This window comes from Dermacentor andersoni, chromosome 5 (genome assembly GCF_023375885.2).
Source record: "Dermacentor andersoni chromosome 5, qqDerAnde1_hic_scaffold, whole genome shotgun sequence".
Classification (NCBI taxonomy): Eukaryota; Metazoa; Arthropoda; class Arachnida; order Ixodida; family Ixodidae; genus Dermacentor; species Dermacentor andersoni.
The window spans coordinates 96,059,213-96,078,907 of record NC_092818.1 but is presented as its reverse complement, the minus strand read 5'-3'; the positions used below and the strand labels follow the sequence as shown (position 1 = coordinate 96,078,907).

General features: G+C 45.9%; 2 protein-coding genes across 2 annotated transcripts in view; one reads left to right on the top strand and one right to left on the bottom strand.

Annotated features, from left to right (window-relative positions):
- The window catches only part of LOC126530922 (glycerophosphocholine choline phosphodiesterase ENPP6-like), an 84,915-nt gene extending 79,831 nt beyond the window's left edge, over positions 1-5,084 (top strand). The window contains exon 8 of the mRNA XM_050178250.3: positions 14-5,084. Coding sequence (XP_050034207.1) covers positions 14-309 — 296 coding nt within the window. The 3' untranslated portion in view covers positions 310-5,084. The remainder of the gene's footprint in view (positions 1-13) is intronic.
- A 7,590-nt stretch (positions 5,085-12,674) lies between these two features.
- Positions 12,675-19,695, bottom strand: part of LOC126530921 (uncharacterized) — a 29,800-nt gene continuing 22,779 nt past the window's right edge. Inside the window, exons 12-15 of the mRNA XM_050178248.3 lie at positions 17,807-17,919; positions 16,326-16,508; positions 13,458-13,611; positions 12,675-12,916 (exon numbers count right to left, since the gene is read on the bottom strand). Of these exons, the coding sequence (XP_050034205.1) occupies positions 12,780-12,916; positions 13,458-13,611; positions 16,326-16,508; positions 17,807-17,919 (587 nt within the window). The 3' untranslated portion in view covers positions 12,675-12,779. The remainder of the gene's footprint in view (positions 12,917-13,457; positions 13,612-16,325; positions 16,509-17,806; positions 17,920-19,695) is intronic.

The window sequence follows — 19,695 nt, the reverse complement described above, 5'->3', positions numbered from 1 at the left end:
CTCGCCGTAACAGGCATCAAGCGGGACTACGTGATCAAGCCCCTGGTCAACGTGGACCACTACAACTTCATGTGCCACGCGCTCGGCCTCGAACCTAAGCCCAACAACGGTTCCTGGGCGCGCATGGACGAAGGACTCGTCGAGTCCGAGGTTGACTTCCCTCGCTACGGCAGCTCCAAGTACAGCAACGCCGCGTCGTCCCCCACCCTGGCCAGGCACCAGTGGCTCTCCTGGTCGGCACACCTGGAATATCTGTCTCTGGCTGTGGCAGCCGTGTCAGCGCAGGTTAGCGCGCGGCACGCCCTCTGAAACACGTACGGCGCTGACGTCTCCAAGCGGTTGTGTGTGCCAAAGAAAGACTGTTCGCTTAGTTACCACAGCGATTCTGGGGCGGTACGTGCCCGTTGGCTTCTTGATAGCGTGAGGGCACAATTGTGCAGTCTGCGAAGACATCTGAAACTGGGTAGCGACTGCTTATATGAGGAGCGCTGTTGTTGCTCGAATGAGAGTCACCGGACCGGTAACGACTAAGAATGCTCTGCAACCAGGTTGCAACGGCGCCAGCTATGGAAGCTGGCCTGCTTATACCAATTCAGCGACACGCTGATGGACTAGGCAAGATCATATACCAAGTGTTTATGCGAAGAACTTAAGTAATTAAAAAAATAACTGTGGCAGGTAGAACTGGTTGCAATAGAATTTGCCTTGCGTTCGTACATCATATGCGGTATTTGCAATATGCACCGTAAGGTAAATATGCGCTTTAAAAAAAAAGTGATATTTTTTTAATTAGTCGATTGCACTTTTGGATTTCTGGTGAAAGTAATCTCCGCCTCTTTGAGCAATACAGCTCAAGAATTAGAATTGAGCTATCTGCCTCACGTAATTTTTGGAAATTACTTGAAATCTTTGCAGAAACACCCACTTTGCGCCACCATTGCACTCAGTAACTAGCGCCTTGCGTGGTTGTCGATTCAACTTCCGTTTTGTGGGCGTCGCCCTCGTTGACGTTTAGTAGTCGCACTGTCGCTCCAGCTATCTCTTCCAGCACTGCGGTGAGTCTCACCACTCGAAAGCGAAAAATAAAATCACAAATGAAGTAGCTATGCCAAGTTTGTCCGCGATTCGAATGTTAGAGAGAGAGTTCACCGAGGTTGAGCGCTGGGCTGGTCGGCGCTAGAGAATCGATTTATAGCAGCATTCCGAAACATAAAATTTAGTTGTAAGTTCAGCGCTCCGTATGTCCTTTTCTGTCGTCCTTGTCTAATGCGCTGGTAAACATCGGTTACAGAGAGGTCCACTAGATAAGAAAAGTTTTGTTGAAAGGATCACAAGACCTCACGCAATTCTTTATTTTTTTATTTTTTGCTTTGCCTTCTATAATTGACCCTGGTTGGCTTAATCTGTGTACCCGCAAGCTTAATCATTCCGGGGAGACAGCTGGAGAGATGCGCGCGCTGGATGTTTAATTAACAAGTAAATTATATAATGCTTTGACGTGAGCGATCTAACACCAGGTGCTTTTATTCTGTTAGATTTCCCTGGTTAGACCAGAGAGCACTTTCTCGTCGAATTTTATTCGCGTGCCCACTTTTCCTTTTCGTGCTTGTTATTTTCTAACTTTCGTCATTCCGTTTGTTATCTTTTTTTTACACAATCTAAGCTAAGGTAAAGCGGTTCCAGTGCCACTGCTCACGTCTGAACACAGCAGAAAGGAGGGATTACTAGTATTATTTTTTTTTCGAGGCGGACTCCGAAAAACGGACCCCAGTATAGTTTCACGTAACGTAACGAAGAAATCATCGTTGTCCAGAACATTTAAATATAAAAAAATTACCTGTTCTATTTCAATTTCTCAGTAGAATAAGTTAATATTTGAACAATTGGCACCGAATGTACCAATGTTATTATAAAGGTTGTGAAGTGAGTTTTGAATTTTCCTTAGTCCACTAGCTCTTGACTGTTCCTAATTCATTTTGCAATATGGCAATACCAATCACTGTTCATGAAACTGGTTTGCAAGTTCAATTTATACTGCACCTCCCACCCGCGAACCCCTACGCTATCCTCGTGCTGTGGCTAAAAGTGATGACTGCACGAACAAACAGGCTAGGTGAGCAGATGCACTAATAACTATTCTACACAATCACGATTTTAGAAAGCGTTGTTTCGAAACATCTAATCACATCGGATCTCTTCGACGACAGAAAGATACGCATTCCAAGTACGGTGGTGTGAGGCGTTGCCTACGAGGTGTTGTTCCCAACACCATTCCTTGGATACTTCGAATCAGCTAGGATAGAAACTAACAACTAAGTGCTTTTTCCCCCGCGAAGCTGCTGTAAGAAATGAAACGCAATAATTTCCTCAGTGGGAAAGGAAACTTCACTTACCATTGCAGTTTGTATCGCAGACATCGAAGGTATTTGTTAATGATGAATGGGAACGTCTTCGAAAGTTACACAACAGGGAATACTTCTTTGACCGTTCATTCCCCTCCCCCCCTCATTCATATGTTAAGCATCCACGTATGTGTGTTACACAACTGAAGGGCATTGTTAGAGCTTCGTAGTGTCATTTCCTTGCACCCATGTGTGTCCGTCACGCAGGTCGAGTCACTCAAGCAATTTCAATGGTTCGTGCATCGTATGTGTGAAGGCATTTGTCAGGTTGAGTGGAATGTTGAAGTGCCATTGTTTAGTCGCGTGTAGATTGGGGCTATTTTATTAAACTCGGAAACACGTGGTGCAAAATGTCTCCGTTATGTTTGACATATGCTGCATTGGTAATAGATGACCACCACCAGGGGTGCCTCTCTCATTAGGATGTATGCAGCCTGGAGCACTAGAAACCAAGCAAATCGTTTAGATAAAGCCTTTATTGTACCGAATCTTTAATTAGGCCCACCGAACACTCCCGATAATTTATGAGCTTCCTGATAATTTGAGGGAAAGCATACTTTCAGTGAGTAAGCAGAGAGCGCCCTCTGAGTGCATGACAGTTGAACTCAAAGGTACTTCAGCTGTTGAATGGGACACTAAAGAGAGAAATGAGTTCAGCTGTGCTAGTAACTTTAACCTTCTTTAATGATAAAAGATCCACTTTTTTCTCGGGAGGAGGCTTGCTAAGCTGTAGAAGGCGCAAAAACGAAACGCGAGGGGCGACACCACCTTGAAGTTCTCGCACCAACCCGCCGTGACGCCATGATTTTTCACAGTACTTGCTGGGGCCAAGTAAATTTGTTTATCGGCAAACAAGGAATGCATTGTATTCGGGAGGAGAGAAAGACTGGACTTAGCAAGTTACGAGAACTTTTATTGTGCTGCAACGTCCCAAATACGAAACAACACTTTTTGAGGTCAAACTGACGTACAGCTAGGCGCTGTGGTTTCGCCGGAAAAAGAAAAAGAGAATTGGTCTTCACTTTCTCTTTCAGTAATAAACTCCTTACCACAAAATTGATGGAAACAAAGCTCTGAAAGCATACTTTCTCAGTTTCACGTCACAGTCTTTCAACGGCACTAGAGCTGGTTCTGCTGACATACTTTGGCCAATGTTCCACTACAACTCGGCGTACTATAGTCTAAACTGTGAGTGTTATTTCAGCTGACTCCTATGACAGCGTGACAGCGGCCTTCGTAAGCGTCACGAACGTCAACGCTATTTGTGCCTAAGCGGAGAGCATCTAGCTGGACGCCTCTTGTGGTATTAATTTGACGCTATGGTTTCTGCTGGGCAGTGCTTCTCAGGCATAGGCACGAACACGAACAACCGCTAAGTGCTTTATGTTTTCACTGCCTTTTTGTATTAGCTCACTCACACACAAAAGAGCTTCTAGCGCAGTTCTTCCAATAAAGCGTAGCCTTTGAGCGCAGTAGTGTGCTTTCTATCGAAATATTGCATTAAGGATACCCAATGCTCGCACGCAAACGCGCTCACGTGTCTTAAAGGTCTTGGCGCACTGTATACATCTGAACGTTGTTGTATCTCATATGCCTCGTCAGTCACCTGTTCACAGTTTTCTCATCCAACATGTGCGCACTGTTGACGTCGTCTCAATACCGAACTCATTTTTCCCTCCTGTGATTGTCGATGCCCAGTTGACAACTAATGTTGATTGTTGCCCATGTGCGTCCAAATAGTGACCCCTTTGTGCAATACTATTTCGAGCTAGTACACAAAGCGTTCGTGTGCATGGCTTTGATGGCGGCCATTTACTTATATGTACATCCAGGTTAGTGAGCTTTCTTGCCAGTGAAATCAGACGGCGCGCATTTAACGAGATGGCAGTCATGGTTCTGATTTCGCGGAGCAGTTCTGACACACAGTGACTACGCGTGTCGCCACAGGTTAGGTGGTGTAAACGAAATATTTTATTCTGCATCAGACTTACGAAGAGACAATCGAACAGGTCCATATGACGAAGTATATTTCAACGCTTGACGTAATAGTTCTGCGGAAACCCGCAAGGCAGAGAGAAGCAATTAATGATGGAAAATCAGGCTTCCGCCCGTTCGTAGCAATTGCTACAAAGGAAACCCATACGGGTACCTCGAAAGAAAAGCCTCACAGTTGAAGAAAAATTTGTCCTGGTCGGGGACTCGAACCCAGGACCACCGGCTTTCCGGGGCAGCCGCTCTACTATCTGAGCTAACTAGGCGGCTAGCAGATGACAGGGCGAAGTCGAGTTTGTCGACAAATTCGGAAAGGCGGTGGTCCTGGGTTCGAGTCCCGGACCAGGACGAATTTTTCTTCAACTGTGAGGCTTTTCTTTCGAGGAACCCGTATGGGTTTCCTTTGTAGCAACTGCTACGAACCGGTGGATGCCTGATTTTCCCTCATTAATATTTCAATGCTGTAGCAGACTTGCAGTCGCTGCTAAAATGTGCTCCTATTGTACTTGAAGCCGGAACCGCGCATTCGGCGCTATTAACGGCACAGAATTGTATTATGTTTTAGTAGTGATTATTATGTTAGTACGCCTCACAACATATGCGAAAATTGCTTAAAGTATTTTCTGATTAACTATGTGAGCATCGGAGCATGATGTTATGTGATCTTTACAAATAAAGAAGTTGCTGAAAGCTTGGTTTGTTTGGGTACTTTATAACCGACTTCAACACACCTTACTACGCATCCCCCGGCACACTATGCTCCAACTTTGCTTTTATATGCACAAGCGGCACAAGGGCACATGCAGGCGTTTTTGGTTGTTTAATCTATTTATGCTTATTATGTTTTCAGTGCATCCGTCCAATGGCGACATCTTCCAAGTCATGTTGCTAAGCGACGTGAACCGGTTAATACAATACAAGGATTTATTTTGCTCGATTCTATAAATTTGTTATCGTCATCCTTGGTTTAACCCCACTTTCATCGCGTGTTAAAACGTGGGCGGAGTGCCGCTCAGACAACTGACTAAAAAAAGGTAAAGTATCCGAAAATAACCATCAAATTATCCCGTCCCTGCTTAGGAAAGCTGACACAGACGCACATTTACAAACGTGTCCAGAGGCGTTCTTCTTTTTAAGGACTATTTTCATATTCCATTCTTTCTGCCTTCCGTCACCGACTGGCATGATACCAAGTCTTCGTAATCACCAGTATCGACCAGGCGCTGTGATGAATTGTATGGGAGGCAACTAATTATTTCACAATACGGCCTCAGCCCTCCTCTTTTACTACGACAGCACTTAAGAGGTCAAAATTGGGTTTGCTTAGTCCGTCAGTCCTTTCTCTTACGCTGTCGTCGTCGTTAAGGCAGCTATTTAACCTCAGCATTACGAATACGCTCACCGCATGGCAAGTAAACAAAAACTGTGCACAAACCATCAACGATGATTGTCGATGTAAGCGAATGGCCGAAATCTTCTAAAAGCTAATTGCTTTATTACAGGAATGATGCACTTGAATGCGTATGTTGGTTAGTGAGAATATTTAGGTAGCATTCGTTGTTTCGTCGCGTAATCCCGTAGAGAACAGATCCGTTGGGCAGCACGTTTGTAGCGACAGTATACGTGGCTATACATGTAAGCCGATTCGTCCTATGAGCGTTGTCCTCAGAGACGCGAGCGCTGGCGTGGAAGGCTCCATCATCCTTTCCCATCACTGAAGTCTTCTCCCGTAGCCGCCACACAGGGTGAAGCCAGAGGGATAAGAGGAGAGCTGTCCTTTCGGAGCGCTCCCACCACAGCAAGTAAACCTTCAGTTTCCCCCAAGTTTTCGCGCGGCAGACCGTACCTCTTAAGTGGCTATAAAATTTGTCATTCGGTGACGACCACGTGCCGCAACTCTGCTGTGCGAGAGCGCCCCTACCATTCGCATCGACGTCATTGCATAGATGGCGAACGTACGACCACCCCTCAAACGGGCGAAATAGCCAAATAAGTTTATTCGGCTATATAAAGCTTCCCCCGCCACCACCACTGCGGATGGAACTCAAGCCCTTGCGACAATGTAAATCTAATGAACCGGACGTGCCGAACTCTGCGCTATATTTTCTTTCATAGTATTTATAACAATGCGTAAAAGTGACACGAACAAAAAGCCTCACCTGACATACTATTCACCCTCACAATGATAGGCGCAATGATGCCATCACGAGATACGCATACTAGTAACATTCATAGCGCCAGGCACTAAAGCACATACTCAAGGGCCACCACAAAAGACGGTGCTCACACCATTCCGAGCAGTTCTTAATAGTGTAGTTATCGCCAAACGGTTGGCAAATATAAGCATAGCACCAAGATGGGGTACCAGCCCCGTCTAAAGCCCCATAAATCAAAGACATAACTTAGATGGACAGCCATTCGAGAGAATGCATTCCTGATGAAATGACACATTCTGTGTTACAGTCAACTATAAGCATTTTTCACAATCTGTGTATTCCCATCACAAAAAATAAAAAGGAACGTGGTAAACGGTACATCGCAACGAGCAGATCCAGGTATTCTGTACTGTGCGATACCTGGAGTTGTGCGCAACATAGGGACACAGGGATTTCGGCGACATTTTGTGCGGCACGTAGACTGCAAGACTTGTGTCCTGTTCAGGTGTTTCAGAGGCTGCTCGCAACGTCATAACTCCTTGTAACATCAAGATCGAAGCCTCCGTAACGAAAACAAAGTTTAGGTTAAATTCGCCCGATTGCAGGGATTCTAGGTGAGAACAGCACGCAGGGAATACTGCAGCGAACAACGAAACCATTGTGCGCAACGCAAAATAGTTGTTTTTGAGGAGAAGCTTTATCGACAAGGACTCCACATCCGCAAGGTAGTGATGAAGGCCAGCTGCTGTGATAATAAGTCATTTCTGAGCAGGAGGAGCCCTTGAAATATGCCGACTCTCACTCTGTGCTGCAGAGTCCAAGACGGCAATAAGGAGTTGCTACGTTGCAATGTTGCAATCTAGCAACTACAGAAAACAAGTGAGCAAGCGTTTCCATAAGCAGTGCTCAAGAGTTTTTTCATCACCTCATGGCTACGGCGCACTTTTGCCCCTTAGTGCCCTTACGAGTGGGCTAATTCATCCTAAGCATTATTTTCGTTTCGGGGGCTTTCAGCTTGAGCGTTATGTTACAAGCAGCCGCGACGTTGCAGGAAGCTTTGGTGTTACAACGAACCGCCTTGTTACAAGCAGCGTGATGTTACGAGAAACCGCGATGTTTCAGAAATATCCAGCTTTCTAGTTCACAACTGCTCCGCGCACCAAAAGAGATAAACAGAAACCACCGGAAGATGATGGTCCATGTCGCGCGATAGCTTCGGGGTGTAAAACTGCTGATAAGCACAGTTGTGTGCGATGCGAGTGTGTGCGTGTGTAACGACAACGTCAAAGCGACGACGATGGAATGATGGCGATGGTGTGATGACGACGGCAAGAAAATGATGATAGCATGAACACGACGACCGTGCGACAGCGACAGTGTGATCGTTGTGTGACGACGACGCTGTCACGACGTCAGTGTGCAGACGTTATTAAGACGAATACAGTATGACGTTATTAAGACGAATACAGCATGACGACGACGACAAGCATACACCTATATTCAAGAGGATATGTGCGAAAACCAAGTAGAGATACTTTTTCAGTGTTCTTGTGGAGGTGCTCTTTTATTGTGGGTTGCAAATATATGCAGCACTGCAAGTGTTGCAGCGTTGTAGGCAAGGCGCCCCTACAGTTATCACTCAATGCTGTACAGCTGTGTTTTTTCGCCCTGCAAATTTCTATGGCCTAAACGACGGTAGTTTAGACGTTTTGCGTATGCTTTAGATTCAATCTAAATAATACTATGTTCGCTAAACAGAGAACAAAATGTTGGCCTCGCCCAATAAGTTTAGCTTGGGTCATGATGATCGCGTGAAAACTGATCAACGCGCGTCTTACGGTGAAAAAAAAAACTATTTTAAAGGACGCAATAAAAAGAAAAGACATCTCTGTTGCTGACTCACTAAAGGAAAAGTTTCATTTGCGAGTGAGCATGTCTCTTCTTCTGCGTGTGGTTTCTTAATTTTCTGCCGTTTTCTCCAATACGAATCTAACACTCGCCCAAGTGTCAACTCTCAAGAGTAATCGACTGCTCTTTGCAAAGCGGGCACCGGCAGATGATTACTGCATTGCTCAGCGATTCCTACTTACCTAAATTTTGCATGCTGAGGGAAAGTACCAGCACGGCTACAGCTCTAAACGCAAAATCGTGACTGCACGATCACTTCCAAAGGCCTTTTCAAAATAAGACACGCAGGAATGAAGACACGCAGGAACGATGACATTCTTTACTTTAACTAAAATTTGATTATGGCTAATTCTTGCTGCCGGCTTCTAAAGAACTGCGCCCCTGCATCAATTTCACGCGCACGCGCTGACCTAGAAGTCATGGCTCTTCGTTATCGTCTCTGGAGGTAGTCCTGAGTAGTCTGTAAGATGACCGAGACATCTCCAACGAAGACCTGCGGAACAAGTTGCTGGGCAAGACGGTGTTACAGTGCTGCGAGCGCGACGTGCGGCGACTCTGTAGCCGGTGCGCCATCTCCAACGAGACGTCCGCGTACGCCTCGATCGTCGACTCGGTCACGGAGTGATGGCTCAGCACAGAACTGAAGGCGTGGCAGGAGAACTCCGAGGGCCCGTCGCGCAGGAAAGCGTCTCTCGCCGAATCCTCTTCGCTGCTGCCAAAGTCGGGGTCAAGGAACCTGGTGGTTGCTGCTGCGGCAACGACGTCGACGCGTTCATCGTCGTCGTTGGCGGACTTGGAGAACCGAGAGCTAACCTTGCGAGCCAGCTCACGAAGACGCCGGCAGCGAGGCAGCGGTCTCCTGTCCAAGGTCGAGCGGCTGCTGCCTCCCTCGCTTCTCCAGGGAAGCCTGGACCGCGCCGGTTCTTGAACCGCAGCTCCAGGGAACGAGCCCGGATCGTCTGACAGGGAGCCGTGGTCATTGAGGTTCCCCGTGAGCATCTTGTTTTCTTTGTTCTGCCAACGGGTCCAAAACTCGCGAAGCTTCTTGACTGAGTTGAATATCGGATTGCGCGTGTTGTCGCCACCGCTGGAAGCGCCGGTTTCGTCAGCCGACTCCTTGAGCACGTAGGTCGAATTCATTTTGACCTCCTGGTCGGCCATAAGCGAGCGGCCGTTGTACTGAAGGCGTCAACGCCGGCGTTGGTTCGTCTCTCGCTGCCGGAGCTACTCCTGCCACACCGTGGTTACGCTCTCAGGCTACCCAGCAGAGGAGAAGCATCAGTGATGGCACGGCGTACAGTCGGATCAGGCAGCAAAGCAGCGTGACCGCGAGGATCTTGCGTGGCGGCATGCCCATGCCGTGGAACAGCTGCAGAAGGTAGGCGCACTGCAGGGCTCCCGTGGCCAAGCCTGCTGCCAAGTCTGCGTTCCACATGCTGCCCAGCAGCTGGACGCTGTCGACGATGGCCGGACTCAACATCTCGGCGGCGATGGTAGCGTCGTGCTTCGCGGAATTTTCTCGGGAGTTCGTATGTTGCTTACCCGCGGCGCTGTCGCCCGACGCCTGTCACGTCGGCATGTCGCCGCCGCCCCGTCAGGCTGCACACGGAACGCGAGCTGAGCGCGAGCTGAAGGCTGATGACGCTGATGCTTTGGCTTCCTTTGTTTGGTTCGAAGCTTTTCTTTAGCCGCAAGCCACGTGAAGCAGTCCGAAGATAACGAACGCACTGATATGAAAAGCTTTTTATCGCTTGAATTTGTCTGTCATGTTTTGCATGCACTCGATGTCGTTTTTTGATCAAGTAGCCAAGAGACCCCTGCTGTTGCGCCCGTTATAAGTGAGAATACCCGCTATGGGGAAATCCTGAAAGCTTATGCTAAACCACAAATTGGCAAGGAAAGCACGGACTTGCATACCCGTTCATTGGTTTCTATGTATCATGTCGGGTTCCTGTACAGCAAGCAGAAAATGCGGTGTGGCTGATAGCACCACTGCAAATCCCACACTGGGTTCGTGCCATTATTGACGGGATCACCATCGTCATCATCTCCATTATCATGATCGCTAATCATGCGACCGGGATGGCGCTCATTGCACGTGAGTACTGATCAAGAAGAACTGCATAAACCGCTAGCCCTGAAGGACGCACAGTAAATCGTTTAAACACATCAAAGCCTGCAGTCTTTTTGTACATCATATGTCTCGCTCGATATCAGTCTCTTTAAAATTAATATGGTTCAATATTTCTACGTCATACCGTGACTTAATTTATATTTTAAGTTTTCTTCGCCACTGCACGCTCTAACTGCTCGGCTTACAGACCGATACCCGCAGTGGGTAAGCGCCATGGTTTCAGGAACAGTAAGGGTATGGTATGGTGGTGGTATGTTATATTTCATTAAACAAAATATAGTATCGCGGCGGGAAAGTGGAGAAAAAGCTGCTCGTGGCAGTTTCACTATCCATGATACCTAATTTATTATTATTATTATTATTATTATTATTATTATTATTATTATTATTATTATTATTATGAAAACATATAGAAAATTGAAACCGACAAAAGTAAAGCACGGATCAGGCTGCCTCCGGAAGAGGCACAACGCCTGTCTACTATTCAGGAAAGCGGGAAAGGAAATTGACGATAGGAAGAAGGGGAGGAAAGAGAAAATAAATGAGTTGACAGATCATGAAAACTAAATGAAACAATGAGAGAGAATAGAGTACGGTGGTAGGAACAGAAGAAGTCGCTGTAGGTCGCTGTTGAAAGAATGTTCAACAATCAAATTATGTGCAATGTCTAGTAATCGGCAAAAAAAGAAGGCTGGAATTTTTTCAGAAAAGGAGCAAGCAAGCAGTCATCGCACAACGCAAGCCAGCTCATAATCTTTAGAGCATCGTCTTTTTGAAGCAAACGCGTCTCTATACTCCGTTCCATAAATAGCAGTCAACGCTGTGGAAGCTCCGCAAGAAGTTCGGTCAAGCGAAGGTATCACTCCGCGCGTTCCGTCCATGCTTCGCTGCGCGCCAACAGCGTTGGCTCGCGCGAGCATGAGCGTGAGGCTACTCGAGGCGAGTTGTAAAAACCAGAAAAGAACAATACAAATAAAAACAATTTAATTCAACGCATAAGCAGCTGCATACCACAGTGTCTTTGTTTCTAAGAATTAAAACTTGTTTCATTCAATACTGAGCCTATATAAAAAACAGTTGCGCACAATCGCAGTCAAAAAGCATCGCACTATATCCAAGTGCGAAAGAAGCCACTGCGAAAAGTCTCTCTAGCCTCCACAGCGTTGGCTGCTATGTATGGAACGGAGTATAGTTTTACGTTCCACGCTAACGGAGAAAAAAAAAAACAAAGTACACTTCAATAAAGGGCATTACCCTCGCTCTGATTGACACCGCAGGACTCTTTTCTTGCATGATCAGCCGCTGTCTGGTAGTCCATCATAGTTGCGGTCAACTTAGGGAAATTTATTCAAATTTATGATGATGATGGTAACGCAAATTTTACCATGTGTTTCACAAATAAGCGTTTTTTTTAATTATAGTTATTACTATTACTTATTATAGACGATTCGAGCTAAAATGGAGGTGTGCTTCTGCATTGCGGGAGAATGCAGTATAGGAGAACTGACAACTGGAGCTGGAATGCATTTCACGGTACATATCGAGCCCGCATTTCCCTAAGTTGCTGCTAGACACAATGTTTCTGACAGACAGAAGGTTATGGTTGTATCTCGAATACACTATATTTAATTATCAGAGACCGCCGTTGCTGAAAGACGCCGTTCATACCACAGAACTGGAAGTCAGTATGCACCTTCGAGCTAAGATTTAGCAAGCTTCCCCTTGAAAGTTAATGCCTGCGCTCAGATGCAAAACAAAAAAAGAAAGAAGAAGAGGGGGAAGCAGAAGGAAATGGGCTTTTAAGTACCATAACCACCACAAAGTGATTATGAGGCACGCCGTAGTGGGGGATTCCAGATTAATTTTGACCCCCTCAGGTTCTCTAACGTGCATCTAAACCTAAGTGTACGGGCGTTTCTGTATGCCTACCCCATTTGAAAGCGACCACCGCCGATGGGATGGAACCCGCAACCGCATGCGCAGCAGAGCGATGCCATGGCCACTGTGACGCCACGGTGGGCGGTCCCAGATCTAAGCAACGGTGCCACAATGCACGGTAGAGAAGCCAACGCTACGCAACTATAACCCAAGGTGAAGGCCAGTGTTTATTTTTCTGTTAGGCGATGGGCGCATGATCACCCCGTTGATGCATGCTGAGATTTCGTAATGGATGCGTCGTCCTAGAGGTCACTGCAGCTCGATGGGACGCTCTTCGTTTTGAATGAGACCATCGGGCTTCTTTCTGGTCAGGTAGAAGCGCATGGCAAGGACTCCGCAAGCAATACCGACCAGTGTGAAAGTCACCGCAATTGCGGCGAACACGCCTGTGTGTTAAAAAGCGTTAAGGTCAAAATTCACTCCGAAGTTTTCTATACACTCAAAGGGATTGCGCATTACAACGATGAAGCGTGCAATGCAATTAGGTCATGCCTTGTACCATTTGCTCACCTAAGCCAGCTGGAATGTCCATTACTGCTGGGGAGATTGCAGGGACAGTGTATAATTTAGCGTACGAGTATAGAGTAAGTTACATACTGCCCCCTCAATCTTCCCATCAGTAATGGGCATTCAGGCTGGCTTAAGTGAGCTAATGTTACAAGGCAAGAGGTGACTCAACTTCAGGTCAGTAGCATACTGGAAAGAAATGGCTAAGTCCACTGTCACTGGTTCTAAAGAATATCTTGAAGGCTCGAACACGGGTGAAATTCGTCAAATCAACGTATTGGCGCTGCCTAAATATGCAGCATTCGTGAGAAGCACTTGTGAATGAACCCCTCCCTCCCCCTCCTTATGTGTCCCTTAACCGTGGAAACTGATCATCGTATCCAGCTGCAACATGTTAATAAATGCAAGTAGAAAACGTACCAGGGCTATAACCAGCGTCTTGACTAGCTGGAGAACTTTCCTTTCTTTGAACAATATCATCCAATGCCTTCTGTGGTTGGTAATAAAGCGTACTTTTCCTCTTTGGCCATTCTTCCTCCAGGAAAGAGTCCTTCAGTGCCTGGTAGGTGCGTAGCTAAAGGAAACAAATTAATGTTCTTAGAGTTTGCAAATTGTCGAAGGCGAGCACGTCACTCAAATTTTAACAACAGAAAAGCAACGTCTGCGCGTGAAAATCATCTGCTTTTCACATGCAGTGACCTTGTATATTCGGGACTATCGTTTTAAAAAACTCAGGAACACTGAGGATACTTTCAACTCTGCTGCGGAGGCAGACAACTGATTTTTTATGAGCTCTGTGGAACGCTGAAGTAAGAATACAGTTGAAACTCGATTTAATGAAGTGATGACTACGCTCGATTTATTTTGTTAAATCATGAAATTCGGAAAATCTAGTAAAAGATTTTTCGGTCCTTCGAAACCTAAGATTGTAACGTAGACACGCCCAAAATGTGCTGTGGCACTGTATTTGCCGCTAACCCACGCTTGTGCGAGTAAAAAGTCCGCGAGGGGGGCCAAATACCGCCACATCTAGCCCAATCTGGTACGTAAAAGCGCTAGCGATTGCTGAGTCCATTGTTCCGTGCTTGGGCACGGCGTGCAGCCTCGTCAAAATAAAGCTAAGGCCGTGACTAGGGTGCCTAGACGTTTTAACGCGATAGCGTTAGAGCGCACACTTGAAGAAAAACATACATGCGTCAAAATTAGAAAGAAATCACAGTTTTATTTACTCATTTATTTCTGCAAAAGCTTCGTTAAATCGGGTTTAATGCAAGTTAGCTTCATTATTTCGGGTTGATGACAACATTGAACCTTATGGGTACTTGCCGGGGAATTGAAATTTCTTCATTAGATTGGTAACTTCGTAAAATCAGGTTTCATTGGATCGAGATTTAACTTATTCAACGTCGATAAACTATGGAGTAATGGATAGATGCTATGAGCGTCCCCATTGAAACGGGGTGGCGGCTGCACTCTCAAGCTCTTGTTTTTATTTTGCTTAATGTACTACCAAATTTTTTTTTTAATAGCGCGCAAAGAATTCCCCATCTCAAACTTTGTGAACCACTATAGGGAACTTTGTTTTTGTACGCCTCCGTTGTTTGCGGTTTCTTTACTTCTTTTCCACCGAACCTCTAATCGCCTTTTACTAATCAAAGAACACGAGTGTTCTCGTATACCGTCCCCATCTGAATGCGACCACCGCAGCCGGGGTCGGACCCGCGAGCGTGTGCTTAGCAGAGCAACGCGATAGCCACTGAAATACCACGGTGAGTGGGCCCAAATGCAAGCAACGGCGCCACATTGCACGGTATATAAGCCAATGGTGCGCTGGTACGACCCTTAAGCTGAAGGCCAGCGTTTATTTTCCCGATCCTATCCTATTGTATCCTATCTCAATCTAGAAATACGGCAGTGTAAGAAGACAAAAACAACATGTTTTTTTTTTTTCACTAACGACTGATTTATGCGAAAGGCAGAACTTTAGTAACGCTCTGACTGCGCGTCTCTTCGCGGAACTCAAAAGCGAACAGCCGCGTGTCCCGAAAACGCAGCCATTTAGAAGCTTTTTCTGTCAGCGCTTGGTCATGCAGCAGGCATACGTGCGTGACCCTATACATGTGCAAAATTATTTGCGTTTTTTCTGACTCCGGGCGCTGGTGTTGAGTAAGGTTCCTTGTGGTACACCACGAACGCTGAAGTAGAGCAGCGGTGCGACTGCTCCTAAATATTTCATAACCCAAATATTTTGAGATAATTAAACAAAAACAAAAACAAAATCGCAGTTTTCTTTCTCGCATGCCTCTGGGGAAATGAGGCACCTGAAGAACTTCGTGAAACCTGAGAATGGCAGAAATCCGAACTATATCGGTAAGGATTCAAGATTACAAAAATGAAGGGTAGAATAAGCAGTCACATGAGCAATGAGAAGGACGACACAGACGCTGCTATCAGTCGACAGAGGGTGTGTGCCAATACTCGCCGAATAGACTGCTGAAAAGAAAGCTAAGCCGACAGCGGCCGTCTTAAGCCTCGTTGCAATTCTCTCGAAACTGGAAAAAGAGACAGCTTCGCGACGCGAAGACAACATAGAAGTAAAAGAAAAACGATGCAGGTTACTTCACTGTCCTAACAAGATGGCGGCTCAGAAGAATGCTCGGAAACTCAAGGGGAACGTTACCTGAGCGCAAGGCAACGTAATAGCGCATTCTTATGCGCCTGGTATAAGATACGCTATGTTTTTCGTTGGTGCGCACACGCAAAATGTTTAAATACAGAAGCTAACATTTGCTGCTCTTAGCTTTTTTCTTGTCGACGCGAGATGGCGCCCAATCGCAGAAACGTCTTCTGAATGCATCCCAATACTTGACCGCAAAGCTGTCTTCTTAGCAGTGAAAGTAGACTGCCTTCAATGCGGGCCTGAATCGGAGAACACCTGTAGTAAACTTGAAAAAAAAAAAATTGGCATCCACCCAAATTGTAGCATGACGTTGCAAAGAAAACCCTGCGGGTCAAATCAGTACTGCAGAACTGATTTGACATACTCGTAGTAAGGATAGTTGGCGTTTGTGTTGTCCTTTTCGTTCCTCTCGTGTCTGCGTGTGTGTGTGTGTGTTTTTTTTTTTAGGGTTGCCTCTACTAACAAATAATACTGAGGTTGGGCGCGCAGTGACCCCTGCAGGCTTTGCCCCTGTCTCTAAATTGAGAACAGCCAATTCAACAGAAGTCCAAGACAAACATTGAGGTAACAAAACGCTACATTTTTGCAAGATTGACGGTTACACTTACCTGCGTTTTGTCGTTTTCGTCTGCAAGCACAAGAGTAAAAGCAAAGTTCCCATTTTTGACTCGTTGCGCAATATTTTGGACTGATTCATCGACAGTAACGACACGCTTCTGCTGAAGTTCAGACAAGGGTCCCAAAATCTTGAAGAAAGCTGTTATTTCATTATTTCTTCGATAAAAGTACACCTGTTGATGACAAGGACGTTCTCGTTAACAGAGCGTAGAATAATAGACGCCGCAAGAAGTAATCATTCGAATGAGCAGTCAATGAAGTAGGTAGGGTGCACACTCCTTTGTGCTATATATATATTTTTTTTGTTTTCATTTCAAAAGAACGTATATCAAAGTTTTGTGGACCATTTGTTGCTTACTTCTATTCACAAAAACGCTAACTTTGCCACAGTCTGTGACGTCGCGGAGAGATGATGCTCGAATTTCAAGGAGGAGTCGCCAGATGTCCTGCCAGTTTCCATATATTTTTTTAGCTAAGCAAACATGGAGCAGTTTCTACTAGCTTGTCATTAAACCATATAAAGCACCCCGCCTTCGTTAAAACTTCCCCATTCACCATTCTATAAGTGAAATCTGCCAGTACATCTTAACTTTCCCTTTTACGTTACAGACAAAACTCATCCTCCCGGTTACGGCTTTCAGCGTCATCGATACAAATGTACACTTTTGAGTGGTGAATGTGCACGCTTCTGCACTTGAGAGGGTACTCTTCAACACAAATGTACACTCTTGGGTGGCAATTGTGCACTTTTGAGTGGTAACCACAAGCAATGCATTCGCGGAGTATATTTCTCGCGCATCGCCGATCGGCACACCCATTAGGCTGCACTCTGGCAGCCGCGAATGAAATATGCTACATACGATTCTCACTTGTCGGGGCAACCTCATGAGGCAGTTTAGCTTAGAGTACAGAAAGGGCATGGCAAGGCATAACGAGTATGAAGAGATGAAATGAATACACCGGGTGGCGTACTAAGGATATGCAGGAATCACAACATTACATTTTCCGCTTTTGAACAGATATGCCAGCAATCATTTCATCAACCACAGTGTAGGAAAAAGCTTAAGGGCTTGAATGGAGCAGTCAAATTGAGCATTTCCTAAATTTTAAACAGCCTTTTGTTGAATTTTGTGCGGAAGTACACTTTGATCATGCCTTAACAATGCCTTGGCATGGCCGCACATGGCTAGCACTCTATAGTCACTATGACTGGTGGATGCACTGATTACTACTGATACTGACTTGTACGTAGCCGGCGCTTAGAAAAGAGACAGCAACCTTTTGTCAAGCACCTGTACTGCCTAGGGTTAAATTGCACCCACCCCCACTTATAGCTTCGTCAACCATGTCTGGTGTCAAATGAATCAGGCTAGGCGTGCCATAAGTTGTCAGGTGTAAGAGCGATAACATTGAAATGCAGTGCCTCTTGCTAAGACAGTGCTCGGTATTATATCCATGCCAACGTACTTACGCCGATAACCTCGATTCTTAATACAGTGTCTATATCTCCATAGTCTTTCAGCGATCCTCGAAGGGCGTCGATAAACAATGGCTTGTTTTGCCGAATGATCTTGTAATCCTTTCCTGTAAAAGAACAGGTATATTAAACGTAGGGAGCTCATTTACGCCCCTTTTTCTTTCTGTATTGGTCAAGCGATAGGTTTAATGCGGTAAAACATAAGCTACAACGCCGTGTACTTGCCATGACCTTACTACGACCATTAGGACAGTCCGATGCGTTCTTCAGCTTGAACGATCGTAAGAATCCTCATCGAATGACAAAGGTAGTAAGCTCAGTGTAAAGATAGTGAGGTCCCTAACCATCACAATCCGCATCCCCTTTTCCAATAACACCCCTCCTCTTTCCACCGCAGCGTCTTCGACGCATTTTAATGTGGAATAAACGTGGTTTCATTCATTCATTCATTCACATTCTAATACCAGTTCAAGGAGTACATTGATGGATTCATTGTTTTGATTGTTTGATAGTTTAGTTATTCAACGAAACTGGAAGTTGTCCAAATTAGTATTAACAACTCTAAATACTACCCTATCTAAACTACATTTTTTAGACTTTGTCAATGCGGTGGTGAATGCATTACAACCATCGCGGTGCAGCTAGCCTGCTGATTATCCATGCTAGCCATGTCTCACATTCGGAGGAAATTGTAGTTGGCAGGGAGGCCCATTCGATTTTAGCTCCTAACACGAGCTGAACAGTAAATATCGCCCCGGAGAAGCACATGCATAATCTAGGTCGACGGTTCCGAAACTAATATATTGAAGAGAGAGAAATGAAAAATCAAAGGCAGGCATGTTGACCAAAAGAGCGTCCGAGTGGCTATCAAGAGAATGAAGGTGCATTCGGCCACCACATAGCTCGCTTCGGATCAGCGATTTTTTTTTTTTTTTTGTATTCCGAGGACACTTACGTGGGACGCTTACGTGGGACACTTCGCATCAGTGACGTTAGACAGTTTCATCGCACTTGCGCAAGAACTTCTCAGGGCGTCAGCTAGACATCTTGAATTACAACGGCGTCATGATATCGCAACATGAAAACGTCAGATGTGCTTTACCACGTCTCAGATTTCGTGTCCCAGCTACAGGTGTTTGCTGTAAGTTCTTCACTTCATTTTATTTGACACTCTCAATCTCTCTCTTTTTGAAAGTACCGGTCGAGAGCGCAGAAACAATAATTCGCAAGCTCGTATGTTCTTTCCTGCGGACAACCTATGTGCAGGATGTATTACGACACTTCACGGACACTCGTGCGAGACATGAGGGCTAAAGCGCGAGCGTCGGTGATTACAGTAAATATGCCGTCGGAAGGCGTTTTTTGTGCGGCGGAGATAAGGTGCCTCGATGTCCATCTCGCCCACCGTTTCGTACAGAGTGGAGACAACCTCGGCGTCTACTACGGCGTTGGACACGCGAATGCCTGACGCCGTAGTAGACGCCTTTGGCGAACGCCGGAGGGACGCATTGCCAGCGCTCGTGTGTATCCGCCATTCATGTGCCCAAGGCCGTAGTAGACGCCGCGGTTGTCTCCATCCTACACGGAGCGGTGGACGAGGAGGACATCGAGGCAATCTATGTGGAGATGCGACAGTACATCTATCGGTGCTTACCACATCTGCTGTCGTTTGCAGAAGCCACCACTCCCGCCTAGATGCACTCGCTTCCCTTCTCCATTTCTTTTTGTTTCTTTCTTAGTACAGTTATTCTATTATTGCCTTGACATGTGATAACGTATTTCCTTTATACCGCTTAGCAGCGGTTTCATCTCGATTATTTACGCACGCGTGAAAATTGATGTAATTCTTCAAGACATCCGACAGCTTGCCCGAAAAATTACGC